The sequence below is a fragment of the Gymnogyps californianus genome, chromosome 3 (assembly GCF_018139145.2).
Source record: "Gymnogyps californianus isolate 813 chromosome 3, ASM1813914v2, whole genome shotgun sequence".
NCBI classification, from domain to species: Eukaryota; Metazoa; Chordata; class Aves; order Accipitriformes; family Cathartidae; genus Gymnogyps; species Gymnogyps californianus.
The window spans coordinates 8668771-8691131 of record NC_059473.1 but is presented as its reverse complement, the minus strand read 5'-3'; the positions used below and the strand labels follow the sequence as shown (position 1 = coordinate 8691131).

The 22361-nt window shown below is 40.5% G+C and overlaps 1 protein-coding gene across 4 annotated transcripts in view; it reads right to left on the bottom strand.

Annotated features, from left to right (window-relative positions):
- MACROD2 (mono-ADP ribosylhydrolase 2) overlaps positions 1-22361 on the bottom strand; it is an 898754-nt gene that overhangs the window by 61210 nt on the left and 815183 nt on the right. For 3 of the 4 annotated variants that reach the window (XM_050893412.1, XM_050893415.1, XM_050893414.1), the window contains 2 exons: positions 12507-12548; positions 5115-5198 (listed from right to left, as the gene is read on the bottom strand). In XM_050893412.1, the coding sequence (XP_050749369.1) occupies positions 5115-5198; positions 12507-12548 (126 nt within the window). The remainder of the gene's footprint in view (positions 1-5114; positions 5199-12506; positions 12549-22361) is intronic. The other variant, XM_050893413.1, reaches the window with a different exon arrangement.

Below are 22361 nucleotides of genomic sequence, written 5' to 3'. Positions count from 1 at the left end.
ACCTCGCCATTCAGTACATACAGGAGGACATTTGGGGAGGTAGCCAAGAGAAATAAGGAACATTTTAAATTTTTGTTTTGTTAGACTTTTGTAAAAATTGTTTGGTTTTGCTTGGTGACAATCAGTAGGATGAGAACAGGTGACCTGTGGCATTTCTGCTAACTCATGGCTGCTACGCTGTGACAAGTACTGCCATTTTGTCTACATAATTACTTTAGGATTGAGTTATGAAGCTACTGAACTAAGACGTGATAAGTTTTGTTTAGTGCCGAAAACATTTTTCTCATCTGAGACTTTACAATCACTCAGTCACTGAGTGCACCTGACTGAGGGGAAAGGCAAAATTATCACTGGCTGATTTTACTCTCCCAGGACCTGGTGGGGGGGGGGGGGGGGGGGGGGGGGGGGGGGGGGGGGGGGGGGGGGGAGAGAAAATTGCACTGCATGTTTGCAACATGTCAAACCTGAAATACTGCAGGGAACCTGGGAGTAAAGAATGTTTCTCCATGTATCCAGTCTATCCATTTCCCCAGACAATAACCCGCGCTACGATGAGAAACTACGGAATACAACCATTGACAGGAGAATCTGCTATGCAGTTCACACTTGCTTTTCTCTATCAACGGTCTGAAGGCAGAGAACAATATATCTAATAGCATAATAACAGACACCATTAATACTTTAGAGGTTCAGTATAAAATTGCTTTCATTAGCATGTCAAGTGTTTATTTTAGCTTACTGCAAAACAAGCTCCTTACATACAGCCACTTATTTGACTTTCCTTGATTGCAGAGAGGGTAATAATGAAGGAGCCTACTTTCCCTGATCTTCCGTGGAGATTTTTACATGCACTGAAAAGATATTGCTCCATTACCTCTAGCCAATGAACCAGCTTGGCATGCTGGAGAAAAATATTACAGCAGAAAGATTACCGAACTCAGTGGAATAGTTTTTACAGACTGCCACAAGGGCATGCATGAGGCTGTTAAAATAGCAAGTTGTATTCCCATCTTCAGCCTAAAAGGACGCTGACAACTAAGCAGAGGAAAAAATATCTGGTTCTTCCTGTGCCTCAGTGTGTATTTGTTAAATATTTTATATCTGGTCATGTTACCAAGGGGAAAATAATATCTTATGTTAAATGTAAGTATCTTTGGACTTGCTTTTATTGCTAAAAGCTATGGGTTGGGGTTTTTTCTGTTTGCTGTTTTTTGGTTGGTTTTGGGGGTTTTTTGGGGTTGTTTTTTTGTTTGGTTTTTTTTTATTTTATTTTTTAAACTTGGGGTACCTAAAAGCATGTGAACTATCCCAAAGTTAAAACAGGCTGAACACAAAGCACTTCAGTTTTACCATGAGGAAAATTCAACAAAGTTGACCTCAGGCAGAGTTTGGTTTTATTGTGTTTTATTTGAGACTGTGTTTATATCCATTAGCTAATTAGAAGTTCTTTTAAAAAGGAAAAAAAAAAAAAGAAAAAGGCAGCTTTTTGGAAGTGGAGACAAACTCCTACCTAAATAAAATTACTCAGACATGTAGTTCTGGTTCATGTCACATATTCACAGCTTTCATAATCTTCAAGGCTCCCCATTAAAAGTTCTTTTAAATTAGTCAAAACCAACAGCTAATAATTAGAACAGTAGAAACTAAATCCTGTTCTCAGACAAATGTGTGCAAATCCCATTTACTTAAATGGGAATGGCTCACAGGTGCGTTACATTAGACTCTAGCCACTCGGCAACTTTATAGGAATTCAGTGTCTGGAGCCTAACTGCTTGACTCCTCTTCAAAACAGAGGCACAGGTAATGCCACAGAAATCTGATCCAGGTTTCTTCCCCAGCCCCCCTCAGCGCACACTTTAATTACCTTTTTCCCCCCCATCACAACAACCCTCAAGTCTAAATTTAGACTTTCAATCCTAAACATTACAGGCCCGATTCCTGCCTAAGGAGAAGACGACTCCGTCGCCAGCTAGATTAAATTCTGCAGCAGTGATTATGTGTTACAGGCCTCAATTCTGCATCAGCAAAATCCACTGTACGGCATCAAATTCAAGGAGTTCAGGCATTTTACAGCTCGAGGGTAATGCAATCATTCTATTGCCATTCTATTTACTTCACCCTTCCAATGCATTTGTTTGTGCTCCACAAAGTGAACTGTAGGTCACCAGGAAACATTGACAGGCATAGTAAACTAGGAAACTGTATCTAGTAAGCCACAGAAATAGTTAGTGGAACAACATCAGTTATTTTTCCAATGGAAGGAAAACCTTACAGTTTTGCAACGCTTTTTTTTCCCCTCTTTTTTTTTTTTTAAAGACACTGATACAGTGAAAGCTTTTAGCCACACTCCATATAAAAATATATCATAAAAACTATTATTGTTTGACCTATTTAGGAATACGGAAAATGACACCACGATCCCACATGCCGTTTAGCCTGCATACAAATTGACATGTGGTTTGTCATCACTGAATTCTCTAATCCAAACGTAAAATTGGTATTTTAATTTCAGCTGGGTTTAGTGCAGCATGAAAGGAAAGACGACCAGTCAGGATGAGATTTCTTGGGTCCCCCCACACCTTCCAGGCGATGACAGCTATTGCTTTAAGTACTTGCCATTAACAACCAGTCACAATGTTAGTGACAGGATGTTACTAGCAGTTACTTAAAGTGATAGATGTTAACATTCTTCTGCTCTTTATGACTCACACTACACCCCAGTCAGAATATTTTAGGAGCTGAATGTACAGCGCTAGGTCAAAATGATGAAGATCGTGGAGCCACTGGTTGAGGTGCAGAATGAGACGTGTCATTTGAGGAACATTAGGTCAAAGAGAATCCATGATAAGGAACTGTCATGGATTAAAGATTAAGGTTCATCCTTTTAACTATTTCACATAAGGGGAATTCTCCAGCACTGGGGCATTTTGCTCTTCCACACATATGAAAGCAATGTGAAACTCTGAAAATAAGTCTTTGATGTTAACGTCTTTTAACAACGCTCCCCATGGGATACAGATAAATAAAAGATACTTTGATCCAATTTTAGAACATCGTAGACCACATTTACCTCTGTACACATGGACAAGCTGCACTGTGAAGACTCAAGTGCAGGAAAGCACTCTTAGAGGAACAACACTATAGGCATAATGTTAAGCACCTGTGACTTCTGACCATGGACAGATGTAATACACTGCATAAGGTCTAGAGCCATAACCACCGTAACTGGAGAGGAAAAGGATACAGCAAAAATTTCTTGTAGAAAAGGAAAGCAAGAATTTTATTGCTCCGTGTTTTGCAGCAGGTAGGTGATTCACCTGACCAACTTAACCACCCAGACTATGACCCAAGCCCCGCACAACTTTGTGTATTATTAATCACATAACGTCAGAACAGGTTAGAGATAAAACAGCAACAATTTCTCTTTATATATCAGCAATAATCAGTAGCCCATAACATAAAAATAGCATTTGTAATTCTGAATCTACCTTGAGATGAAATACACTTCAGAAGAATTACAATCTCATGATCTAGGCCAAAAGGAACTTTCCAAGTGTGTGCAAACAACATTCTTAAATGAAAGTTTTCCAGTTCTTTCCCGAGAATTCAGAGTAAACCTTTCCCCCCAAAATGCAAAACCGATTAATAGCTCTGAAAAGCTGTGTGGCGGTGCAGACCCCCTGGGCCACACTGCAATGTCAGGACCAGGCAACATTGTGTTCTTATGCAGCGAGTTGGGACAATCTGGTACTTTCTTACCCTAGCTACGGTACAGTGAGTTAGGACAATTAGGCACTCCCTAACTGCACCTGAAACTCCTGTTGCCTGGAACCGTACCTGAAACTCCTGCTGCTTGGATCATGGCCCACCTTGGAGAGTGCCAGAATTACCTGGCAAGAATTACGGCCAGAATGGAAATACACTGACCAAAGTCAATCATCTCATGATCCTATAAATAGTGATCCTAAGTCAGACCCTTTGAGCTTTCCGGGATCACAGCAGGCTGTGACCCACTATCTCCCCCTGAATTGGGACGCCTCTCAGGGTAGATTTCACGAGGATTTTTAAGGATAGTTTCGCGAGGATTTTAAGTGGTACACTTCGTGAGGATTTTTAAGGGTAGTTTTGCAAGGAATTTAAGTAGTAGATGTCGCGAGGATTTCCAAGAGTAGATTTCGCGAGGATTTCCAAGATCGTCTGCTGATAGATGCCAACGAAGAAGAATAGTAATTCACTACAATTAGATTTCACAAGGTTTTTAAACATCATTTGGTACCAATAATTATCACAACTGGCCAAGAGAGAAAAATCTTGATAATCGGTTAACCTCTATATCTGTGTGTATGTTTGTGCGTGTGTGCGCTTTGATTTAGGAAACTTTGTAGTGCTGATAGCAAACTTTATTAAATCACCCTGATAATCGGCTGATGATTAAGTATTGTTAAAAATCATATAACTTAATCTTGTGATTTATCGTAACAGTGTTAATAAATCTTAAATTGCTGCTACCTCAAAGTCTTATAGGATACATAATCACTTATTCCCTTTTTACAAATTGGCATAGTAATTTAACAGGAGATTTTCCTTACCCTTTGTATCCCTCCTATTAGGCATAAACCGTTGTCCAAGTCTGAGACTAAGTTTGGATCCAGCTGCACCTAGACTCCGCTCTGAGATGGAGTTTAGAAAGCAAGGCGGTCCATTCTGAACCTCGTGACTCAACGGGAGGTTTTTCTTACCCTAGTATTAATTCCATTAGACATAAACCATTGACTAAGTCTGGGACTACGATTGGATCTAGCTCCACCTAAGCTCCATCAGGAGTTTAGAAAGCAAGGGAGTCCATTCTGAACCTCGTGACTCAACGGGAGGGTCTCCCTTACCCTTTTGCGTCTCCGGTCTTGGTGTGAATCATTCTAACTCAATTCTAATTTGATTTTCCTTTGTATGTTTCTCCCATGTAGAAAGTAATAGAGTGAACCTTGCCATCGAACTTTGTTAAGCCGCACTTTTACAAATTCACATTAAAAAAATCACTTTTGCTAATATCTTTGACGGTGATTCTTTAAGCTATCTAAACCACCCCATTCGCGATAAGCTGTCAGACCACCTACCTTCAGCATCATTCTGCAGGTCCTCAGGCTGCTCTGCTTTGCTCTTTGTGGGAGATGCAGGCTGGCCTTTTTGTTCCAATCCTTCTTTAAACAGAAAAAAAAAAAATTACATATATTATTTTGAATTTTTTTTATTGTATCCAATATTACTATACGTGATACCACAACTGTGAGTACATTTTATCTCAGCACTCCATTCAGTACCTGATGCTTATCTTTCTATCATTAAAATTAATTAGTGTCATCTGTTATAAAAGTCATTATAGGTATCTTTCAGCTTGGACTGGCCTTTCCCTAACTTTCACATGACAGCAGTGATACTGTACTGCTTCACCAGCTCTTAATCTCTTCAGAAATAAAAAATTTATTAATATTTTAATTTGTAGTTTTTAACATAATATATATTGTACTGCATTATGGAACTGTAGAGAAATAATCTGAAGGAAATTATTTTTCCCTCTCAGCTCAATTCTTCATTCAATGTTATAACACAATAACACATCGATATTGACTGAAATTAGTAATGAATGAAAGGTAGGGAAGCAAGTTTGATAGTGAAGTAAACTTAAGGAAATGAAAGCTTTACGAGATAAAAATGTTCTGGTTGAAAAAATCCATTCAAAACTTTTAGCCAGAAAGCAACAGGAAGATGGAGGAAAAGGAAAACCTCCTAAGTAAAAACAGTAACTGAGGGCAGTTAACTTAAGATCTCCTGTAGGGACTGAAGTTCACAGTGTTTAATATCAGTTGGTTAAACTTTAAAAATTATGTACTTTTTCTACAACTTTTTCAAAATATCCTGTCATCTTAACATAAAGGATGAAATTACTGTTTGTTCGCTATGATAGACCTCAAGGCACAAACTGGTAGCACAAAAAGCCTGTTAGTACAAAAGGAAGGCCAAGCTGGAAATTAATCATAAAAGGTATTTGTAAATTAAGACATTTAATGAAAGCAGGCTCACTAATTAAAACATTCTTCAAACATTGTTGCTTAACCACGAAAGCAGAGAATGGCAGACAATTAAAACTCAATTCATTGCACCTATTGAATCTATTCAACCGTGACAGGAAAATGACTTTCTGTCATTTGACTTTCCATCAAACCTCCCGATTCCCTGTGGCCAACTGAGGGCTGAAGGAGAAGTCTAAAGAAAACATACTTTTGTGTGTGCTGGAAAGAAACCTTGACCGCTTGTAACCGGGAAATTTAGGAAGACATATGACCTTGCTCGATTTACCCCTATTGCTGTGCTGTGAGAAAATAAGAATCATGATATTACCTCAGACTGATTAGCTAATTAGCAACTGGGAGAAAAGCTGTCTACATGTGTATTATAAATTGCTTAAGTGTTCCGAAAACTCTCATCTCTTCTGCTGTCATACATACCCCGCACAATCATCTACTCTGTATGTCGCTGGATTTTTAAACAGCTCTCAGCAATCAGATGCCCAGTTCTCATAAAGGACTTGGCTCTGCTAAGAGCTGTAGATACTACCCTTTTATCTTCTACCCTTCCACAACTACATGTATCTAGAACCAAAATGCTGAAAGTTTCCAAACAGGAGATATGAAAGAAGTAAGAGAGGATGTGGAAAGGGAACCTGCAGGATCATGGGGAATATTGTGTTCATTCAAGAGACAAAAAGGGAGTGAATCGTTGGCTTTGTACGGAGCCCAGGAAACTCAAAAACATTCTCTGCCTGCCCTCCTGGGAAACTGGTTATTCTACTGCACTTACACATCCATAAAAAAGAAGAGCCATGGACTGGGAAGCTGGCAGGAATTTACAGGAAGCAACAGCTCAAAATGTCAACAAGAATTCCAAAATGGAGATCTGTGAGTAATTAAATTCCATCTCACTTGCTTAATTTTAAGGAATGAGCATTACCGAAAAAAGCCAAACTGAATCCTGTTCTTAAAAATTTCTTCTAGAAAGGAATTTCTGCTTCATTATAGAATTCCATATAGTTCAGAGCATGAAGGGCCCTTAGCAATCAGTAAATAAAGCTAGTTACTGCAAAGCAGAACACGCATTGAGGTTTGGCTTGGTATCAGGAGGTAGACCTTTCCTGACAGCACTTAACATAGGACATGTCATGTGTCATGTCATCACATTTGCTCATCTGAATTTGAAATTCAAATACAATATTTTGAGGAAAACAAGAGTTTTCAAGTGCTAAGATGAATTTATTTCTGGAGTGGTGAGAATGTAGGAGTAACCACAAGAAATACTGTGGGGAAAAATAAAGGCAAAAACTGCCAAATAAAGACACACTTTGTCAACCTTTTAAAGGGGTTACTCAGGAGCAATGGTGATAGAGTTCAACAAGAACTTCAATACAAAAGAGAGATGCTGAAAATAACCATGCTTTTAAAGATCGATTCCTGCCAACTCTCTCCCATTCTTTTAAAAAAATGACTTGAATATTTATAGTGGACCACATCGACGTATGGCTTCTTTGGTTCTAATCCCACTCTGAACTACCTGCTACGTTCCCTTTTTTGGTTGACAACGATTCACATCAGGGGATGAAATCAATAGGAGTGTTTCAATCAACACTCACCCCTCTAGTGACGAATTTTATCATTTAACCAGTCTGTGAGGCTTCCTCCAGTCCCACAAGTCAAATTTCAATCAAATTTAAGTGCAAATGTCCAGCCAGGTCTTTCAGAAGTATCTGAATACATTAGATAATATAACCAACATCTTAATTGACAGCACAAAGATGGAGAGGGAGGAGGCTTACATTCAGAGAAGTCAGAACTGTTACTATCTCAGAAGCAATGATCTTTTTGCACTCTATAAAGAACCTTAAAATGCTCACAAAAGGATGTAGAGGCACTGTCCTAGGAGAACAAGATTTCAATCACAATTTCACTGCTTTTTAGCAATTTCCCTCATTCCAGAGACAGAAAAGGATTTGTGCAGGCTTCAAAATAATGTCTTTTTATTATAGTCAAAATACAGCTCTCAACCCTTTCTGCTGTCCAACAGTATGTAAGTCTTTCAAAACAGTTAGCCAAATATTACAGAAATTTTGCCTGCAAATTTCTGTTTAAAAACAGCACACCTAGACAGGTGTCTGAACTGATCGTATTAAAAGCTTTTCTAATCGTAATCATCTGTGCAAAAAGGTTTCTGAGCTCTAACACTGGGAGAAATGATTCTTCTTTATAGGCTAATTCAGAGGGTCAACAAGCCACTTAAATCTCCCAGTCTGTCTCCGAGTAAGCTATTCCCAACATCCCTCACAACTTCCAAATCTCCCTGGTTACAAGTGATTGCTGTTTTCCTCTCAGAAAAAAAGAGAAAGTCTCCCTCCAAAAGAAGTGTCCAAGTATAAGAGCGTGCACACAGTGGAACATACAAAGAAATTCTGTATTTATACAGCATTGATTATAATAGGGCTTTCCTTGTTAGCGTGAACGAGATCCTTCGTCCTGCCATTCTAGCTGGCTGTGGCTTCTGAAGTAATGAATTGGTAGTTAATTAGGATGCTCAGGACAGAAACAGGATAACCAGCGGGGCATTTATTATGAATGGGAATAGATGGGAAATGAGAGACAGTAGTGTGGAGGCGTTCATACAGGTGAGGTCAAAAGGTTTTGGTACCTGGTGGAGAGTAAAGGTTGAGGGAGAATATAGATTCAGAACTGAAACGCTTTTCTGTTTCTTTTTTTCTTTTTTTAACGGTAGGAGAATTAACTTATGTCAGTGCATAATAATGCGATACTATTGTGTAGGAATCTGAACTGTGCTTCTCATAATAGCACATGCTTCTATAATTTCCACATGCAATCACTGCAATTGCGCATACAATTATGGCAGTATTAGGGCTTATTTTACACGCTTCTGTGCATGGATACGTGAATCTATGGGTATAAAAGTGAAGTCCTTCAGAAGTTAAAGTTTAGAATAATCTTCCCTTAATGGAGCTTAAAACATTAAGCATCACGACTCTGCAGTGTTAAATCACTGAAGTTAAAGGTAGACAAGACTATTAGGTCATCTGGTCCTTCTCTTTGCTTATGTAGGAAATCATTCATAAAGGAAAGCCGAGATGTAGAACTGCACAGGTCCCTACCCGCTATTGCTGTATCTGCTCTTTTGACTCAAGCCATTCTAACAGCAAACTGTATGACATATGATAACATCAAAGCACTTTGAATTAAATGGTGCTGTTAAGTCAGCAGCTGCTACAAGATACAGCATCCAGAATAACAAACTGATGGGTTAAAATCCCGTGGGTCAAACGCCATTAAAAGAGTGGTCTTGAGTGTGTATATTTAATAAGACTAGGTTATTTTTATTTTTAGATGTTTTTTCTTATTCTAGTACATCCAATATATGCAGTGATGTTATGTGATTAACTCGCTAAAATGATCATTCATGCTTGTTGATTTTATAGTATTAATGTAGATATTAATGGAGATTATCTGGCAGATGTAATTAAGAGATTCCATTATTTATTTTGAAACGAAATCATAGAAAGAAAGGCCTTTCTGCATGTAATGAGATATTTGCACTTCAGGGTGGCAGAAACACAAGACAGATTACTTTCATAATGTATCCATCACTCAATAATACACACATTTGGTCATCTGTTATTCCTTACTCCCGGCTAATTCTCTAGCTGTTCCCAAGGCCTAATCTGGTGTGCACTGAAGTCAATGGACACATTCCCACTGACTTCAGCTGACACCAGATCAGGATCAGGTTTTTTTCCTCTAATTATTGCCGCCACCTTTAAATTAGGACCAATTTTGTAACCTCCACCTCATTCTACTACATTCTTCAAATGGAAATTCGTACAGATAAAACGAGTCTACATCTCATTTGTGTCCCTGTACTTCTCCGTGTTTTCTCTTGGTTTGATATTGGCCCTCAGAAACACCTAGCCAACAGGAAGTTGGAGACACAGGAATTTAGGTGAAATTTAGAATATTTGAATCTCTGCCAAAGGTCCTACACACGTGTGTAGTCTGCAACATGTGCTCTCCAGGAATCCAACACTTCTTTTTTCCTTTTTTTTTTTTTTTCTCTTAAGCACAGGAATTGGAGAAATAACCCAAAAGCAGACTGGATATGGACAGCTCAAAAAAAAAACCAGGGTCATCAATATTGGTGCCAACTGCTGACTCCATCTGCTGGAGTCATGACCCATGAAGTCAAGTGGAATGAAGAATGATTATTCAATTAATATCTTGAAGTGGTGACTAGAAGTTGCTACTCTATTTTTCTCTTAGAACAGTAAAAAGCAGATATCCTTCAAACTGATAAAAATCTGAGTATAAAAATGAAAACTCCCCTCAATGCAGAAACTATGTATGTATTTATAGTTTCCACAAATGCATCCTACAATCATTAAAAAGTCCATATACAAACAGGTCAAAAGGGCATAACTTTTGTATATCTGCCTCACTACTGGAGCAGATATACTAAAGATACTTCTTTTTAGCTATGTAGGTATTGATTGCTGACAATCAATGCACTGATTCCCAAAATATCTCCAAGTGATAAAGAAATAACCAAGTATGTGCTGTTGAAGCTCACAGCACCATAGAGGCAAACCTGTGAGGGAAGCTATGATCTCATCTATCTCATATGCACAAAGAAACAGACAGGTAGGGAAATATCTTCCTCAAATGACTTAATTCAGTGATAATTTCCCAGAGCAGCTATGTAGCTTCACCTAAATTAATGAAGCTGTGAAGAATACAAGGCAAGAAAGAAGAGACTGGCTATTAAGTGGAAATGTACTTCCTTTTAATTCTAATATAAAATTCTTAAAAAAAAATAAAATCAATGTAATTTGCATAATCTCCATAAAAGCAACAAGATAAAAACTGCAAAATAATTGGACTTATAAAAGTATACATGCCATGATAACTGTAAAAAATGAAATTGGAAATGTTAGATGAATACTGCGAATTCAACTGTAGGATAATCTTTAGCAAATGTTTGTTTTATAATGAGGGTCTTTATTTTTCTTCTTTTATGTATGTATGTACAACTATACCAATCACACTAATTGTATTAAAATTTCTAAAAGTTCCTATCCAGTAATCTTGACACCAAAAAGTAATTATAATTATATGTAATAAAATCAACAGGCCAGAACAGCCATAAAAGAATGTGTTAATCCATCAGTGTAACACCTATCTATCTGTGTATATCCATGTTTTCACATCTATGCACATGCACCATTCTTCAAGTATTCCTAATTTCTAAGCTAATTAACTGGTTGCATAAATCATCATAATCCATTTGTCTTTAGGACAATCTTGCCAATTTAAGCAGCCATCATACCGCTTCAAAAGCTTTTACCTCTGTTTTCTGGCTGGCATATCTCTACCTTTCTCCATGTGGCTCTCGTTTCTGATCTCGCATCTTTTCATAAAGAGAAGAACTGGAAGTTCCTGCACAGTCACTGGGCGATGATGGGATCAGGGTCACAGAGACCTGGGGGACAGTGCACATGCCTGGTGCACCGTCACAGATGGGTACTAGCTGGTTAGGAAGGAGAGGCAGAGAAGAAGAGTAGGGGGAGCTACGCTGCGTATAAAAGGAGGTCCTTCACTGCACAGAAGTCTCTTATGGAATAGGGGATGTCCACTGAGAACCTCTAGGTGAAGGTCAGCAGGGAAAGTAACACAGAGTGCTGTGGTGGAGGCCTGTTACAAGCCTGACCAAGAAGATCAAGTGGATGAAGCTCTCTACAAAAAATTAGCAGAAGTCTTCCGACTGGAAGCTTTTGTCCTCATAGGAGATATCCAATCCTCTGTCCTCTCCTTTTCTCATTCCTCAGGCCCTTCTTTCCTTTATACTTATCCATCATTTCCATTTCAAGTCTATCCACATCCACAAACCCTAAACACATTGACACTTGTTTTAAACAGCAAACTAGGAGGAGCAGAAAAAAAGTCCTCTGAAATACTGTCCAATCAAGTTCAATGTATTTAAGAGTTTTCAGGAGAGTTTTGGTACCTTTTTCATTGCAAACAAATCATGGCCACTAGTCAGAATTGCAAATGACTCAAGAACGGCTGTATTCACACCTTTTTACAGACAGAGACTGCAGAATTTTAATTATTTCCCATTCATGTTCAAACTAGTTACTAATAAAAAGCAACCGAGTATCACCCAGAGGCTCGTGACAGATGATGACATTAAAAAGGTAGTCTTCAGCCATTCTTACCGTGTACTATTTATTATCAGGGATGGTTTACCCTATGTTATGTTAAAAACCAGAGATGACTGTCGTAACATTGGCAATAAATGATTGGCACTGCTTATCACAACCAAGGCAATTAGTTTCAAGAACTCTCTCAGTTTGGTTGATGCTTCAGAGAAGTGATATATTTTAGGTTAAATTATTGTTTACTCACCTGTCTCTTCACTCAGCTCAGTCCCTTCTTCATTAGCATCATCTGTCAAAAAAATTGAAAGAAAATGATTAATAAGAATACCAGGAAACATGTAAAATGAAATATTCCATGTTTCAAATTGCCCATATGTTAGTTTGCCTCCTCCCATTTAACATTTTGCAGTGAGATCTGGAGGTGGATGGGAAAAGAAGGTTTTGATACTAGATTGTTACTACCAGATACAGGAAATGCAGGGAATAAAGACAGGGAATAAAATTCTGCATTCTGCAAATTATGACTTGTATAAAATGAAATTGTATTCTCTTTTCTAGCAGAGTTTTTGGTTTACTTGTCAAGTTTCAGTTTGCTTTGTTTCCTGGGAACAGCTGGCTATGTTAAGAAGAGAACTAGTTATCCAGAAATCATACCACATAAAGAAGTTACCATAAATTTGCCAGACAGGACTTCGGTTTAAGACCAAACTGGGCTAGCCAAAAATTGTACACTTGTAATTATTAAGATGATACATGAAGAAAGCAGATTCCTTTTTGCAAAAGTTGCATTTCGGTAACAAAGGAATTTCTTACCGCAAGTTGTTTTGATGAGGAAAAAAAAAAATTGTTAGCCTTAGTCAATATCTAGGTAATTCAATGTTCCAGAACCTTAATCATCTAATAGAGAGCTCATTGACCACAGAAGTTTATGTCAACTATGTTCCTAATTCATATAGACTCCATTTATACTCTTTTAAATGGATTTGGGCACGTGCAAATTCTGTAGCAAGCCTACAATTTCTGTCTAAAGCTTAACGTCTTTCAAACTTGCCTATGTGCATATTATGACCACCACTTGAACCCAAAGGAGTTTTGCAATATTACGATCAATGGTAATGGAAACTAACAGTAGTATTTAGGTCCTAATTTACAGGGTCAGATCTTTACACTATAAACTCCACTGAGATCCAAATGCTGTGACACACCCTATGAGGATTAAGCTCTGCTTGCATTAAGATTTGGAGCCTGAAACTTTATTTTAAGTAGCATGAGAACAGAACAATTGGTTAATAGTAGAGGCTTCCACTGGGAATTATGTTTGCTATAAGCATTAAAATCACGAGTGTGAGAATTTTCATGGATGCTTGTGAATCTACAGTAGATTGATCTGTATCCATCCTTCTCCCCCTTCCATCTCATTCAGACATGATCTGGAGGACAGGACTTTCAGAAGCCACTAAATGACAGCAGGTTATGTTTCTCTTGAGTATGCTTTAGTCTGGCCCAAAGGATGAGGACACTGCACATTTTACTTCCTTTCTCCTTATTCTGCAAACAATTCTTTTGGAGATCAAAAAGGCACATGGACCCCTACTGTACAAATATAAATTTGTACAAAGAAACTTTAAGGAGCTTTGACAAGTAATTTTTGAGATAAAAAAATGAAAAAAATCTTGTTAAAGCCAATGGGAATTCTGCCATTGATTTCAACAGAGCCAGGATTTTCAACTGGAGTCCTGACATTTTTCAACAAACCACTCAGAAAACATTTGGTTAACATAGAGATTATTAATTATTCAGTTTCCAATAACATGTTCTTTCCATGGAAGCGTTTATAATGAAACCAGCATGATAAAATTTCAAATTAATCTAAGACTTGACACTAAATCAGCAGAATATAATATCTTAACATACATATAATCACCTGGTCTTCTGCGGAAGTTCTTAATTATACTTCTGTAAGTGACTTGGAATACGAAATTCCCAAAGCAACAGAATAGCTTCTAAGCTGGTGATAATGGACACAGACAAGAAATCTGATGTTATTAAAAAGTAGTGAAGTCATTATGCAATATAATTATGAAGAGGCAAAGACTGCTTTTGTGAACTAATCGTGAATTAGAGGCTGTTTTTTCTGGGAAAAGGAACCTAACTCTCGCTGAAAGGCAGTAAAGTCCTTACGTCATTTCTGAAAATGGGAGTTGGGCTCCCAACCGCTTAGCGACATGATCTCCAGGTCATTGTGGTGCCTTTGAAAATTCTACCCCAATTTCAATCTGAATCCGAGTTTCCTTTGGCATACAGCACTCCCCAGTCACTTCATGTGTCTGTAATTCTTACTCTCACACTATTAATGCATCTGGTGGAAGTGCTTCCCTGTCAAATACAAAGCGGTCTCTCTCACTGACCTTGGTGTGGCTGGCTGAAGTGATAAATACCATATTTAGTTGACAGAGCTCTATGACAAAACCAATTATTTGAGATAAAAAACAGTGTTTTAGAAATCTATATCCAAAATTCATTCACTTTCCCCCCAAAAGAATGATATTACAGGCAATTTCTTGGTTAGTGGTTCTGAAGAAGTAAAAGCAAGTAAAAATATTTTTTACTGATACTCTACATGCCTAATATAAAGCAAAATCAGTGCCAAGATTGCTATAAATTACATTTGTAATAGCTAGGGTTTGGGTGGGGTTTTTTTAATGTTCCCTATACATTTTTTTACCCCATCTAGAGGAAGCCTTCTAGAGGTTTGCTTTGGTTTGAAATATGCACCACAGAGAGTCAATCCCAAAGCAAAATTGAGTAAAACCACAGAAGAACCCAAAGAGTGAATCTTTGACACCAGTAAACATTTCTTCAACGACATATTGTCAATATTTCTCGCCCAAACTCCCCCATTTGAAAGACCAGAGGTGAGGTCCTCTGTAACTCGTCACCCTTACTCAAGAGCTGTTGAAAAATAATTGACTAGGAAAACATGCTATAGTGTGTGCACGCATGTATCCACTCTCGGTTACTCTTTCAGCTGGAGAAGCAGAACAGCGACCTTTCACGTGGCTTCCCCATGAAAGCCCTGGATTTTGGGAAACTCTACCAAGACAACCTTGCTGGAAAAGGAATGACAGACCTTGCAGCCTGGAGTGAGAGGAAAACTGACAGTGACTCCCTGCAAGGGTCAGCCCACCCCCAAGAAAACTCACATCAGTATTTAGAAGGCTTAGGATACAAGGAAGCCATCTAATCCAAAATGTGTCATATGGTTGAGAGCGTGAAATTTGCCAGCTTATAAGTTGGGCTATAGTATATAAAATTAAGGTATTAGATGGATGATCTATGGGAGAGCAGTTTCCAGTCAAGTATAAAATAATTTACAGTTGAGAGTCAACCTATGATTGAAACTCGCCCTCTAACTCTCATGCTATCTGGGGTAACTGTATCTCTAAAGATTACAGAGCTTTGCACTCGGTAACAAGTTGCTCAGAGCATACATATTTGTGTAAGTCACAGGCTCCCTGGCAGAGTCATGTACCAAGTGATGCCTGTTACTCTTTCATTGCCCTCTCCCTTGTTACCTGCCAAGCTCTGCGAAACAGAATAATTGCACCATACCTGCTCTTACTGACACTGGAGAAGAGGATGCCTTCTTCCGTCATATACTTTTTTTTTTTTCTTTTGCCTTGCTGGTCAGGTTCTTTCTCTGTCTCACTAGTCGTTGCATACAAGCAAACACAAGCCAGATGGCTAAACCCACCAATCTGTGTTAAGATTTATGTTAGGAACAGAGAGGTGAAAGGCTCTAAATACCACTACTAATCCCCAAAGACATTAAACTGCCTCCTCCTTGTTGCTCACGCTTCTATTTGCATTCTTCTTCATGTTAGCACGCAGAGAGTCAATGCTGTACAAACTCTTTTTATTTTTAACTGTGCATGCATTGAAGAGCCCTTACATGAGATCCAGCTCCATGCTGCAGGAGGCTGCTGTTTCATCTGCATTCAGGGCCTGCATCCCAGGCTGCCGGTGCTCCCCCAACAGCACTGCATGCTGCTAGCTCCTCCCTGCCTTCCTCTAACCTTTCCTCAGCTGCCTCGTCTCATCCTTCAGGATTTGTTCCTTTCCTCAGCACTTTCTGCTGTTTCCTGATTTCCAGACGTTTCCTTGTTTCCAGCCAACCCACGTGTCTCGGTCTGCTCCTCCTTGCAAGTGCAGCTCCGTGTACTGAACATAACCAGGGGAGGGGCCGGGAGGGCGCCGTGGGACCAGAGCAAACTCCCCTCTGCAGCTTGTATACACACGCACTGGCAAACAGAGCAATGAGAAGGGCAGAGCTGTACAGGAGGTTGAAGTGACAAGTTGGTGATCATACTGCTGATGCCTCAAGAAAAGCCAAAACCAAAAAAAACCATAAAACCTTTCAGCACTGACAGCTGCACCCATCCTGTTGAGCTTATTTGCTATACAAAAATAGGGGTCCAGCTGAAAAAGTTCCTGCCGTCAAGCATTTCCCTAGCAGGTGTTCCATCTGCCTGTACAGTTTCCACTAGAATAACAGAGGATGTGCAGCACAACAGTCTCGCAACATTGAGGAAAACGGTTCCCACTTTGGGGCAGTTCCTGCTTGCTCAAATGAAAAGCTTCTTGTCTCCCATCTCCGAGTGGGCAGCAGCGTGGGCCAGGGTACCCGCCTGATGCAAACTGTCTAAACCACGATAATATCAGGTTTCCAGCAGCTGAAAAGACCAAGTGGGTTCTCACTCTCCATATTTCTCTCTACCACACTTGTCCTTCCAAAACTTTGTCCCAAAGCTTCACCCACTTGTCTACATGATCATCTTAATATCCTTAGGGAGCTTTAGAATCATGTGTCTCATGTCTATTTTCAATCCTTAGTAATTGAAAAATCACTTCGTTTTGATTGCTTACAACCACTGCTGCTACTCAACAGGAGCTTCACAATAGTATACGGGCTCTATGTCCATCTCAACCTAAAAGAGTCGATGTTTTTGTAGCATAGTAAACCACACGAGAACCCCCTAGGGTTTGATGAAGCCCAAACATCCAGATGAGGCTTGCAATAACCTAGGAGCTCACAAGCTCTTTCGGTTGTTTTGATCCCTCCAACTCAGTTCTGCGCTGGGAGAATATAACAGACTGACCAATAGCACAGAAAAAGAGAATGTTTTCTTTGAGGAAAAGCAGATTTGGAAATCTCTGCCAGATGAGATCAACTAAACCCAGGCCTGACTCTTTTCACACCTACTGCAAGGTCCTGAACATGGGTCGGGGCAATCTCAAGCACAAATACAGGCTGGGCAATGAGTGGATTGAGAGCAGCCCTAAGGAGAAGGACTTGGGGGTGTTGGTTGACGAGAAGCTCAACATGACCCAGCAATGTGCACTTGCAGCCCAGAAAGCCAACCATATCCTGGGCTGCATCAAAAGAAGTGTGACCAGCAGGTCGAGGGAGGTCATTCTCCCCCTCTAGTCCGCTCTCATGAGACCCCACTTGGAGTACCGCTTTCAGCTCTGGGGCCCCCAACATAAGAAGGACATGGACCTGTTGGAGCGAGTCCAGAGGAGGGCCACAAAGATGATCAGAGGGCTGGAGCACCTCTCCTTTGAAGACAGGCTGAGAGAGTTGGGGTTGTTCAGCCTGGAGAAGAGAAGGCTCCGGGGAGACCTTACAGCAGCCTTCCAGTACCTAAAGGGGGCCTGCAAGAAAGCTGGAGAGGGACTTTTTACAAAGGCATGTAGTGATAGGACAAGGGGTAATGGCCTTAAACTGAAAGAGGGTAGATTTAGATTAGACGTAAGGAAAAAGTTCTTTACTCTGAGGGTGGTGAAGGCACTGGAACACGTTGCCCAGAGAGGTTGTGGATGACCCATCCCTGCAAGTGTTCAAGGCCAGGTTGGATGGGGCTTTGAGCACCCTGGTCTAGTGGAAGGTGTCCCTGCCTATGGCAGGGGGTTTGGAACTAGATGGTCTTTAAGGTCTCTTCCAACCCAAATCATTCTATGATTCTATACTTGTAAAAAATTGTATTTTCCACAAAGGTTTCCCTCATCCTCAGTGCTCGTAACAGGAAGAAGAAAAAAAGAAAAAGGTAAAATAAAAAGATCCTTAACAAAAAAGAACATTCTTCTGCTTTGGAAGAAGAAATAGGACTTCTTTTGGTTCTGAACATTTGTATCCTTTAATCATGCAATCCTGCATACAGAGCAATAGGCACTATATAAACCTCCACCTGACACTAAGCAAGTTTAATCAAATTTTTTAGTCTGATTATACAGAAACTTCCACTGATACACTCTGTATATCCTGGCCTTACTGCAGCACCGGTGCAGTTTTTCTTCCTGTGTTGCTTAGTTACACCAGTCCCACAACACTGGAGTCTCACTGAATGTAAAATGTGTTTGTAGCTTTTGAAGCCATATCAAATAGAAATCCTTAGTACCAACCTCCTAAGAAGTTAGGCACTGGTTTTTTTTGTCACCACATAGATGGCTTCTTTTATGTACTGTATCACTTGATCTGCTGTAAAACACATATACCCATACAAACCTCGGCTGCATATAAAGGCTACGTGGTAGCTGCCGTTCCCACTGCGAGTGAACTGGACAACATTGTTCCAGCGCAGGAAACGGTGCTCACAGCCAGGATCAGATTTGGATTTCTATTTCCCAGATGCTTCTACCTTACACAAAAAGAAAGAGGCACTCCCTGGGAAAATATACATCAGTTTTTAGAAAAGAACCTATCGCAAAACTTCCTTATTTCCTCCCTGCCCTAAAATACTGAAAACAACTGAGTTTTGTTTACACAAGTGCTGAAGTGGATTTCTCACCCGCATGTATGCTAATGTAGTAGTCACACACAAAATGGTATGTTTTGCATGTGGTGACACATTTCTAAATACAAGCTTCTAACAAAATCTCATCAGTAACCTCAGGCAGAGGCAATCAAATGAGACAAACACAAATTTAACTGCATCCTTTGCAATTAGAAGCACTTGAGCACATGAAGCGACTCAGTGTCAGTGACCAGAGAGAACAGGGTATTTTTGAGCATGACATAAAATGCATTTGGAATGCTTTACATGGGATGCCACAATATGCAACACAGCAGGAAGAAAAGATCCCTGATCAAAGATGTATTCACATAAGGTATTATACAGAAAAAGCTTCTGCTTGTTCATCTTCTGGTGCCAGGCATCCATGTGTGAAGGACTGAGTACAGAACAGAACAGTAATACATCTCCCTCCCCCATACCAGTCTCTCCTGAGCCTAAGGGTACATATAGACCGTGGTGATTAATAGCCACTGTTGGACCAGTCCTCTGTTGGTTGAGCTAATCCTCTTTTTAACTATATTTAAGACCTACAGGCTCCGCAGCACCTCATAGCAAGCATTCTTATACCCTAACTATGTGTTGGGTGAAAAACTACTTCCTTTTGCTTGTTTTCATCCTGATTCATCATTTCCTCGGACACCTTGCACTTCTTGTGTTACAAGAGATGGTAAATAATTGCTCCATATTCACCTTTTTAATTACTGCACTCATCATCTCCCCTGTGCTCTCCCACACTGTTAACACATGCAGCAGCCTGGTCCTTGCATCTGCGTGACCCTCGTGCCTTCAAGGGCATCCTCATCGCCTGCCACTTCGCTGTTTCAACGCAGCCCTTATCCAGGTGTCTCCCAGGAGCTGGAGAGCTCAGGAATTTGGAGTGAGTGGACAAATACATAGAAACAGCCATTTCCCCTGACTTCTGGATTGACTGCAGGCTCCATCGTCAGTCTCACAAAAGGAGACAAGGAAAATGTCTACAAGATGCTACTGGAGCAAAGAAGAGGAGGCTCCACTTAGCAAAGCAAAAGCTCCTGACAACAGCTCTTTAATATGTTACGGGCCCCTTGTCTGTCCATACCCTGCTCCAAGCAGTGCCATTGCCGCTATTAGGAATGAGGAGGCAAACAATTTTCCAGACCATATAGCAGACAATATCACAAGCCTCTGTCAAACCATGTACAACCAGAGGATCCAAGCCCAAATTTTGAGGTGACCAATACTTGCAACACGCAGCCAAAGTCTAGAGCAGTGCTCTGTCAGCAGTCAGCCAGGAAATAATTCAGAAGGGATTGTACCAGGAAGTTTTATTACAACTCAAACTGAAGCAGGAAACTGCCCATTAACTTTTTATTAGGTACTGGAAACCCACTGCTGTATTAGAAGGTGCTAGGAACCCTCTCTTGGTCTGCATATCTCTTAAGATGCTGAAAATAGTATCTGAGCCATCAATTACATACTCTGCCTCCCAAGCACCACAACTGAGCTGCTTCTTGTTCACCCTCCTGCGCTACATTGAGACACTGGCAAAAGGGGCTAAGACAGACAACCCCAATGAGTGGCAGGACTGACACAGTCACTGCCAGGGCAAATGAAGACAAAAAGCCATAGAAAAAATTTGTTTCACAGTTTTACGAACACCTTTAGCTTTTAGTTAGCTTGAGATTTTATGAGGTAAGTTGTTTCAGACACATTTTGAAATGGACAGATATTTTAAGCATTACGGCTATACTAAACTTTTGGATTGAGAACAATTTTTACAGCATCCTGTTTACATTGGAGTGTACTTTATCAGGATCTGTAGGCGCTGAGAGAGAGAACTAGAGCAAAGCCAGCATCCTATTCTGGTGCACAGGCTCCTCCAGCTCCCCCGTATGGGTAGTGCTTCCTTTGAAGCCTCTGCTACTGAGGGACAAGGAACCATCATGGGAAACAGCGGGGCTGTGCTTCTCCCCAACTGTTTTGAATTAAGTCCTTCAGCGAGGGGTCTTGCAGAAGCCATCTGAGGATGACATCCTCCAATATAAAGACAGCTCAAAGGGGTGCAGAGAGCATTTTGCACCCATGTGAAATTGTCAGTGTGTCACAGCTTCTCCATAACCGCTGCTGCCTTCCACCCACCGAAAATTCCTCACTCATCTCTGCCTGAACACAAGACTCCCCCCCGCCCCGATTTCCAATCTGGGGGGAATATTAAATGCTGGCATGGAGTCCAGAGCAGGCCAGATGGCTGTGAATGCATAAATATTGAGTGGTACCCCGGTACACTCTCAATGGCTTGATACATAGCCCTGGAAAGGAAAGGGATGCATGGTCATGCACCATCTCATGGCACAATCACCATTTGAAAAGCCAAGCAGGATATCCAAGAGACAAGTCAAAAGTTTCACAAGCCAGAGAAACCAGAGAGACCCCTGAGCATCCCAATACAACAGCAGGGATTGCAGCGCCATCAGAACTGTGGGGTCAGGGAAGCGAGACTCGTTTCACTCCTTCCAGCAAACAGGCCTGGGTCGCAGATGATCCTGCCTACAGCCAGGGCACAGGCCAAAGACTGACACCATGTCTCAATCCGCTGCTGCTGTGGCCGATCACTCCGGCTCTGTCCCAGCTTCTGCTCAGCCCCACATGTGTTCATGCACCCACAGCAGGTGTCTGCACACAAATTTAGGCTCCGTGTCATCAGCAAGGACCCAGCCCATCCACAGTGCCTTGAAAGCTTTGTGAGGGAAAGCAATGGAGAAAGGGAGGTGACAGTCTGACTGTCTCTAGTTTAAACCTGTGAAAACGCAGGCGGTTATCAGCTGTGAACATGACAACCTGAAAAATCTGCACAGAGACGGGATAGCAGCTGCAACCAAAACCTTCAGGATGGCCCTCATTGATCAGGAGGAGAAGGCCAAAGGGATTTCAAACTCCCCCAAATCTTACTCCCTAACGTCTATTTCCAGGGGGCTCCAAGCCCCAGTCGCCTTTGCACGTCTGCCTGAACCAGTCAGAAAAACCAGAGCCTCGTGACTTACGAGGCAAATCACTACCCAGGTGAAATCTCAGATAAAGGATATCGGGTACTTCCAGTAAACCGCTTGGCACCTATCCACATAGTAAAATAAAGCCCATGAAAAATATTTTGTGGAATACATTCAGGTGATGAATTAAGGAAACGAATCAGCTCATGAACACTGCAAATGCAAATAGAGAGGCTAAATTTATCAAATGAATTACCCATTTGATACAGGATTACTTACTAA